The sequence below is a fragment of the Calidris pugnax genome, unplaced genomic scaffold, assembly GCF_001431845.1.
Source record: "Calidris pugnax isolate Ruff unplaced genomic scaffold, ASM143184v1 scaffold630, whole genome shotgun sequence".
In the NCBI taxonomy this organism is placed as follows: Eukaryota; Metazoa; Chordata; class Aves; order Charadriiformes; family Scolopacidae; genus Calidris; species Calidris pugnax.
Window position 1 is genome coordinate 17846 of NW_015091759.1, and position 9042 is coordinate 26887.

The 9042-nt window shown below is 45.9% G+C and overlaps 1 protein-coding gene across 1 annotated transcript in view; it reads left to right on the forward strand.

Moving 5' to 3' along the window:
* The window catches only part of LOC106900050 (paired amphipathic helix protein Sin3a), a gene marked incomplete at its 5' end in the record, with an annotated part of 57127 nt that overhangs the window by 15867 nt on the left and 32218 nt on the right, over nt 1-9042 (forward strand). Inside the window, 5 exons of the mRNA XM_014962009.1 lie at nt 238-405; nt 1685-1967; nt 5524-5775; nt 7697-7849; nt 8197-8355. Coding sequence (XP_014817495.1) covers nt 238-405; nt 1685-1967; nt 5524-5775; nt 7697-7849; nt 8197-8355 — 1015 coding nt within the window. The remainder of the gene's footprint in view (nt 1-237; nt 406-1684; nt 1968-5523; nt 5776-7696; nt 7850-8196; nt 8356-9042) is intronic.

Sequence of the window (9042 nt, forward strand, 5' to 3'; positions counted from 1 at the left end):
TTTTTTTTTTTTCTCTGAGTAATTCTGCTGATCTGTGTTGCTTTTTTTTTTTTTCCCCCCCTTTTTTTGTTTCTTTCTGGTGCAGTTTTATCTTGTGAGCCAGGAGTGGGGAGTGAGTATCTCTTATTCAAACAGTGCTGGTAGTAGACTAACAAGGCTCATGATGTTTTGCTCCTTAATTCCCTGCCCAGGCTCAGGGCTAACAGCTGTGTTTTCAAATAACGCGTGTTTTTGCAGAACAATGGGAGGTGAAATAAAATCTTCTCTTGCTGATATAACCTGTCTGTTCTGTCCCCAGGTGGAGGACGCGTTGTCTTATCTTGACCAGGTGAAGCTGCAGTTTGGTAGCCAGCCACAGGTCTACAATGACTTCTTGGATATTATGAAGGAATTTAAATCTCAAAGGTAATAAGCTGCATTTCGCTCGTTCCTTCCAGGTTAGAAAGAGTGTATGTGGGCATGGGAGTCCTGTCCCCGCGTCTGCAGAGTAACATGGCTCTAGTAGTAGGGTCAAAATAGTTGTGTGCTTTCCTTTTTGAAAGTTAAACCCTTCATTTCTGCTAAATCTGTGCTTGGGATGGGAGTTCACAAGTTCACCCTTGATAGCTGTTTTATCTGGTTGTCTGTCTGCCCATTAATAATTGGCCTTATTGAGGTTCAATAAGGCAAAGTGCCGGGTCCTGCCCTTGGGTCACACCAACCCCATGAACACTCCACAGCCTTGGGGCAGAGTGGCTGGAGCTGCCTGGCAGAAAAGGACCTGGGGGTGTTGGTTGCCTGTGGGCTGAACAGGAGCTAGCAGAGTGGCCAGGTGGCCAAGAAGGCCAACAACATCCTGGGCTGTGTCAGGAACAGCGTGGGGAGTAGGACCCGAGAGGTGATTGTCCCCCTGTACTGGGCACTGGTGAGGCCCCACCTCGAGGGCTGTGTCCAGTTTTGGGCCCCTCACCACAAAAAAGGCATTGAGGTGCTGGAGCAGGTCCAGAGAAGGTCAACGGAGCTGGTGAGGGGTCTGGAGCACAAGTCTTGTGAGGAGAGGCTGAGGGAGCTGGGGGTGTTCAGCCTGGAGAAGAGGAAACTGAGGGGAGACCTTCTCGCTCTCTCCAACTCCCTGAAAGGAGGGTGTAGCCAGGGGGGGTCGGTCTCTTCTCCCAAGGAACAGGTGATGGGACAAGAGGAAACGGCCTCAAGTTGCCCCAGGGGAGGTTCAGGTTGGAGATTAGGAACAATTTTTCCACGGAAAGGGTTATTAAGCCTTGGAATGGGCTGCCCAGGGAAGGGGTTGAAGCACCATCCCTGGAGGTGTTCAAAAGCCGGGTTGCCATAGAGCTTAGAGACATGGTTTAGTGATGTTTTGGGGTTTGTTTTTTTTTTATCAGAGTTAGGTTGATGGTTGGACTAGATGATCTTAAAGGTCCCTTCCAACCTGGACAATTATTCTATGAATGGGCAGACTTGGGACTAGATCTCACAGATATAAAATGCTGTCTGGGCTAGTGAAGTAAGTCCTATGTCACTCTTAAGTTCAGCAGCGTAGTTATAGGAATCAGTTTTGCTTCTTTTCACCCATTAGAGGTGATAAGGGAAAAATTCTAATGGCAAATTCTTGCGTGGAGACCTCGGTGTGTGTCACTGAAAGGCTCTTAGAGGATCGTGACGTTTTTTGGTCTTGTTCCTCCTTCAGTATTGACACTCCGGGAGTGATCAGCCGCGTATCGCAGCTCTTCAAGGGCCACCCAGACTTGATCATGGGTTTCAACACCTTCTTGCCGCCCGGCTACAAGATCGAGGTGCAGACCAATGATATGGTGAACGTGACGACGCCGGGGCAGGTTCACCAGATCCCCACGCACGGTTTGCAGCCCCAGCCGCAGCCTCAGCCCCAGCATCAGTCGCAGCCTTCGGCGCAATCCACCCCGACACCAGCACAGCCAGCGCCGCAGCCACCGCCTGCCAAAATCAGCAAGGTGAGGGGCTTTAAATGACCTACACTGATAACAGGGGGATCCTGCTGCCTCCAGCTGAAACTGGTGTGGAGCTGGAGGGTGAAAAAGGAACCTCTGCGCTGCTTTTTTCATAGTATTTGTGAAGCCGAGTGTGTTGCGCTTCTGCTGCTGGATTTGTTTCTCCTTTTCAAACTTCAAGGTGCATCCTAGTTGATTTGAGAGTAATTCAAACCAAGCCACCTTATGGGTTTGGAAAAGCCTTGTTTCTTTCAGTGTGGAACTGAAGGATGCTCAGAGCATCTGGTAGAATGTACACGCATTATTTGGGGAGTGATCCAGCAGCCCCAGGAAAAAGGTCCCTGAAATGTGTGTGACGTTGCAAGAAGGGATTCCTAGTTAAAGCACTGGGCAGGGACTGCCTTCTTTTGTGTATATTGTCTCAGAATAAGTGAAGTCACAAGAAATTTGCTGCAAAACAGAGGCTGTGATGAAAGTACTCTTGTGAAGGTTTTACTTGATGTGAAAGTGCATGTGTGGCTTCAGATCCCTGGGACAGTGAAGTCTTTAGAAGAGCTTGGTTAATTATTTGGTAGATTCTGCATTGCTTGGAGTCTTGTTGTTGGATTGGACGTTTTTGGTAAAAGATTCTAGTTCAGCCATCAGCTGGGTGGGTGCAGGAGATGCTGGCAAAATATAAAGTGCAAGAGTTCAGGCAAGACAACACTGATGTTGCCTTTAGGTGTTGGTTTGTGCACCTGGAACTGTGACCTTCCGATAACAAGGGGAATTTGACTCTGTTTTAGGATGTAATCCAGATGCTACTGTCCATCAGATGTATTTTGTGCGATTGGAAACAGAGTAGGATAATACACATTTGAGGAGCTTACTTTAGATAAAATATTACATACTTTAGCCTCAAAATATGGGAAGATTTGAGAGCCTTAGAGAGGAAAAGAATCTTCAAAGTTTTGAGGGTTAATCCCTAAACTACAATTAGCTAACAATTGACTAGAAGAGGAAAAAAAAGAAAAGAGATTATTTGGTTAGAAAGCAGCAGGATTTAAAACGAGGCAATTAGACGATCTTTAGACAAGCATTGGTGGGACTTGCAACCTCCTGTTCAGAAATGGCAAACAAAAACCTGCTAAAAGATTTGCAAAGCTGAAAACTGCAAAGCTAAGCCTTCCAGAATTAAATTACATGTGCCAGATTTTAAGGCTTTTATCCAAAGTAGTAGTACATGCTTGTATTTTAGCCTCAAAATATGGGAAGATTTTAGAGCCTTAGAGAAGAAAAGAATCTTCAAAGTTTCGAGGGTTAATCTCTAAACTGTACAATTAGCTAACAATTGACTAGAAGAGGGGAAAAAAAAGAAAAGGGCTGATTTGGTTAGAAAGCAGCAGGATTTAAAACGAGGCAATTAGACGATCTTTAGACAAGCATTGGTGGGACTTGCAACCTCCTGTTCAGAAATGGCAAACAAAAACCTGCTAAAAGATTTGCAAAGCTGAAAACTGCAAAGCTAAGCCTTCCAGAATTAAATTACATGTGCCAGATTTTAAGGCTTTTATCCAAAGTAGTAGTACATGCTTTCAGTGAAAGAGGTAGCAGTCTGTTTCTCATCACTGAGGGCTAAGTTTTTTAATCCCTGTGTCACCATCCTGCAAAGAGTTGAACTATTTTTGCTGAAACTTTAAAATTAACCTGAGACACACGCTGCAGATGGAGGTGAGATTTCCTTACCAGGCAGTGAAGGAAAGGGAGGATCTTGTAATAGGATGCTTCTGGCCATCCTAAGACAATTACCTACACTGTCAGGAGTGAAAAATCTGCGTAATACACGTTGTAAAGTTTGGAAGGTGACAGGAATGAGTACTTTGATGTGCATTTAAAATTGCCACCTCAAAACTGCTGTGAAAGTTTCTCATCACTGAGGGCTAAGTTTTTTAATCCCTGTGTCACCATCCTGCAAAGAGTTGAACTATTTTTGCTGAAACTTTAAAATTAACCTGAGACACACGCTGCAGATGGAGGTGAGATTTCCTTACCAGGCAGTGAAGGAAAGGGAGGATCTTGTAATAGGATGCTTCTGGCCATCCTAAGACAATTACCTACACTGTCAGGAGTGAAAAATCTGCGTAATACACGTTGTAAAGTTTGGAAGGTGACAGGAATGAGTACTTTGATGTGCATTTAAAATTGCCACCTCAAAACTGCTGTGAAATTCTTCCGTGGCTGTTAGGTGTCTGTGAAGAGCCTTACCTGCTTGGTTCGCTGCAGATTGAGGTGAGATTTCCTTACCAGGCAGTTAAGGAAAGGGAGGATCTTGTCTTAGGATGGCCAGAAGCATCCTATTACAATTATCTACACTCTCAGGAGTGAAAAATCTGTGTAATACACGTTGTAAAGTTTGGAAGGTGACAGGAATGAGTACTTCAACGTGCATTTAAAATTGCCACCTCAAAACTGCTGCGAAATTCTTCCGTGGCTGTTAGGTGTCTGTGAAGAGTATGCAAAATAATTGCTCTGAGAGCCTGAGGTGAGATTTCCTTACCAGGCAGTTAAGGAAAGGGAGGATCTTGTCTTAGGATGGCCAGAAGCATCCTATTACAATTATCTACACTCTCAGGAGTGAAAAATCTGTGTAATACACGTTGTAAAGTTTGGAAGGTGACAGGAATGAGTACTTCAACGTGCATTTAAAATTGCCACCTCAAAACTGCTGCGAAATTCTTCCGTGGCTGTTAGGTGTCTGTGAAGAGTATGCAAAATAATTGCTCTGAGAGCCTTACCTGCTTGGGTTTTTTTGTCTTAATACTGGAAAAAATGCCAGTTTTCCCTTGCTGTTGCCTTTAGGCATCCCAGAATTGTTCACTAGGGGCAAAATAACTTGCAGTGTTGGAGCAAGCCATACCTATGCCTTTTGGCTGCCTTCAGTTTTTGAGATAGTATGTGTCTCTTGTCAGATTTCAGTCAAAAGCAACTAGCAAGGAAAATCAACTGTCAATAACAACAGCTTGAATGGGTGTGCTGTTTTGTTTTCCTGAGGAAGCGTAGTCCCTGCTGGCCCACTAAATATTTTTCTATTCATTTTGTTAGGGTTAATAGTTTTGGTCTGCCTGGTCTATCTGTGCTTCTGTTAATTTTTAAAAAACCCAGCTCTGACTGTGAATTGATACTTCTTAAGACTCAAAATTAAGAGCACTTTCTCCTTACACAGCCAGTAGGAATGTTCAGTTTATAAAAGATACTGTTAAAATTCCCTAGACCTGTAAAGGGAATAGTTTTTTAATAGCAGTTTAAAAAAGGCCTGTCTTTTAGGGAAGTGCAGCAAAAGTCGTCCAGGGCTGATAAATGGGAAGAAGTTGTTTACCTGGATGTTGTAGCAGGAGATTTTGTCCAGTTGTGGTTTTCCAGAGGTATCTCTGTTGAATCCATGTTGTTCCACCGTTGGCATCAGATACAGTTATACACTGAATTGTTTCCTCTGGGTATGCTCTGTGAGTGGAATAAAAGTGCCTTTATTCCAAATTTGAGGGAATCTGCTAGTTTCTAACGTGGCTTCTTTTCTTCTTAGCCATCCCAGTTGCAGGCACATACTCCTGCCAGCCAGCAAACTCCCCCGATTCCGCCGTACGCGTCGCCACGTTCTCCGCCGGTCCAACCTCATACGCCTGTGACAATCTCTCTGGGAACCACCCCGTCCCTGCAGAACAATCAGCCCGTCGAGTTTAATCACGCCATCAACTATGTCAACAAGATCAAGAATCGCTTCCAGGGGCAGCCAGACATCTACAAAGCCTTCCTGGAGATCCTCCATACATATCAGGTGGGTGTTCACGCTGCAGATTTGAGTTATACGTGTGGTTATTTCTCTTTCTTTGCTGTGAGAGCTAACTCTGCCTGGCCAAGACTTGCATTCAGGTCTTTACATCCTGCACCTGGAGAGAAATAACCCCTTGCAGCAGGACAGGTTGGGGGCTGACCTGCTGTCCTGCACCTGGGGAGAAATAACCCCTTGCACCAGGACAGGTTGGGGGCTGACCTGCTGGAGAGCAGCTCTGAGGATAAAGACCTAGGAGTCCTGGCGGACAACAGGATGCCCATCCTGGGGTGCATCAGGAAGAGTGTGACCAGCAGGTGGAGGGAGGTCATCCTGCCCCTCTGCTCTGCCCTGGGGAGGCCCCATCTGGAGCACTGGGACCAGTTCTGGGCTCCCCAGTTCCAGAAGGACAGGGAACTGCTGGAGAGGGGACAGCAGAGGCTACAAAGATGATGAGGGGCCTGGAGCATCCTTCTGATGAGTAAAGGCTGAGGGACTTGGGTCTTTAAATACTTAACGGGTGGGTGTCAGGAGGATGGGGCCAGGCTTTTTTCAGTGGTGCCCAGGGACAGGACGAGAGGTAACAAGCACCAACTTGAACACAAGAAATTCCACCTAAAAATGAGGAGGAACTTCTTTGCTGTGAGGATGTCAGAGCCCTGGAAGAGGCTGCCCAGGGAGGTGGTGGAGTCTCCTTCTCTGGAGACATTCAAACCCCACCTGGACACGTTCCTGTGGGACCTGCTCTGGGTGGCCCTGCTTTGGCAGGGGGTTGGACTAGATGATCTCCAGAGGTCCCTTCCAACCCCTGGCATTCTGTGATTTTGCTGGATTAGTGTTGGCCAGCAAGCTAAGGAGAGCTCTTGCCAATTAAGAGATCCCGCGGCAGCATGAAATAATAGATTTCTGTCCATCATCTTTACCTGAAAGCATCTGAAGTGCCTTTTTAGAATCCTGTTTGGCGTTTTTTCCATGAGCATGGTTCAGGAAGAGACAACATGCCCATAGTACTATGTTAAAAGTGGAAAAAAAAGAAAAACAACCCTTCAGTTTTTATGAATGGAGAAATATTTCCATTTGCAATAGCAGTATGTATTTAGGACCTACTGTTTCAATGGGTTCCTACCTGGGTTGATGTTATCAGACTCCTTTTCTGTGGTCTCTTTAGTGGTCGAGAGCATGAGGTTCCTCACATGAAGCATTTTTACTGATGACGTGGTGTCTTCGTCCACCTCCACTTTGGCTTCTGCTTCATTCATAAATTTATCTCATTCATAAAATCAGTGTCCTGCTAGCCCATGGCCACCAGGGCATTTAGCGTGATTTCCTTTGTCACTCAAATAGTCCCTGCACCTCAGCACTGGTGAGGCCACACCTGGAGTATTGTGTCCAGTTTTGGGCACCTCAATCCAAGAGAGATCTGGAGGTGCTGGAGCGAGTGCAGAGGAGGGCAACGAAGCTGGTGAGGGGGCTGGAAAACAAATCGTATGAGGAGCAGCTGAGGGAGTTGGGACTGTTTAGTATGAGGAAGAGGAGGCTGAGGGGAGACCTCATCACTCTCTACAACTTCGTGAAAGGACACTGTAGAGAGGTTGGTGCTGGTCTCTTCTCACAGGTAATTAGTGACAGAACGAGAGGGAACGGCTTCAAGCTCCAACAGGGGAGGTTTAGACTGAACATTAGGAAAGAATTTTTCACCGAAAGAGTGGTCGGGCATTGGAACAGGCTGCCCAGGGAGGGGGTGGAGTCACCATCCCTGGCTGTGTTTAAGGGCCGTTTAGATGGGGTACTGAGGGACATGGTGTAGGGGAGGACTTTGTAGAGTAGGGGAGATGGTTGGACTCGATGATCCCAAGGGTCTCTTCCATCCTGAATGATTCTATGATTCTATCCTTTCTTCTGACGCTTCTCCCCTTTCCTATGACAGAAGGAGCAGCGCAATGCCAAGGAGGCAGGAGGTAACTACACACCAGCTCTGACGGAGCAGGAGGTGTACGCGCAGGTGGCTCGGCTCTTCAAGAACCAGGAGGATCTGCTGTCTGAGTTTGGGCAGTTCCTGCCCGACGCCAACAGCTCTGTGGTGAGTGGCCTTGGAGATAGACTGGAACTGAAATACCTAGGGGAAAGCTCTTGAGGTATCTAGCCAGCCTTCAGAAAAATGTACTTTTCCTCTTTGTTTCTTGGGGTGGTTTTTTTGGAGTGATCTTTTCCTGAGTGTGGGAAAGGGGTCAGGGTGATGGACTGTATTTTCTGTCTTTTAAATACAACCCCATTGCCTAAAAAGGTTGTTCTAAGACTGCAATAACTGTAGTAAAATACATTGGTCATCTAGACCTAGGAGAAGCAGGCGGTTTTGGGTTTGTTTTTTTTTTGCCTGGATGTGTAGAACTCAGCTCTAATGGTCTTCTGGGTTTGTCTCTAAATAAGCTGTTGAGTAAGACAACTGCGGAGAAGGTGGAATCGGTAAGAAACGACCATGGTGGCACGGTGAAGAAGCCACAGCTCAACAACAAACAGCAACGACCCAACCAGAATGGCTGTCAGATCCGACGGCACTCGGGAACTGGAGCTACCCCTCCGGTGAAGGTAAGAGCCTTTGCTTCTCCTTCCCCTGCCCCCTGTGAAACGGGCAGAGAGGGAGGCTTTTTACGAGTCCCTGTGATTTTTTTGGTGGCACGGGCTGCAGCTTGAGAACACGGAAACTAACGCTTTGCCTTTAAGGAAACTTTTTGAAGTCCTTTCTAAGCCCAAGTCTGTGATTTTCAAAAACTGGTGGTGTTATCTGTCCCTGAGGGTAATGATAGTTACTTTACTGGCTTGGGAAAAATAAGATTTTCTGCATTTTATTTGGGCACTGTGGAATGCCTGGGGGTGGTCGGATTGGTGAATAAAATCTCGGTAAAGTTACAAAAAAAATTCATCCAAAATTCCTAGTGATGTTTCTGAGGCACGTGGAAAGATAAGCTGCGGGAAAGATAAAGGTGTTCCTGAAAGCTTTGTTGTAGCACAACTCGGAGCAGACACGGAGGAATCGTGTTTGCTCATTTTTTCCTATGATAAACCTTATAATCCAATGAGGAATGATTATTCTCTCAGCAGAGTTTTGCCCTTTGCAAATGATGCACATTTTGAGAGAGCGAGGCTTTGTAGTGTAATAAAAGCAGTCTCGTGGCCAGGTGGTTTAGTGTTTGTGCTTTAGGGACAAGTGTGCCTGCTCTTCTTTTTTTTTTTTTTTTTTTTTTTTTTTTTAGGGGGTTTTTTTTTTTTTTTGGT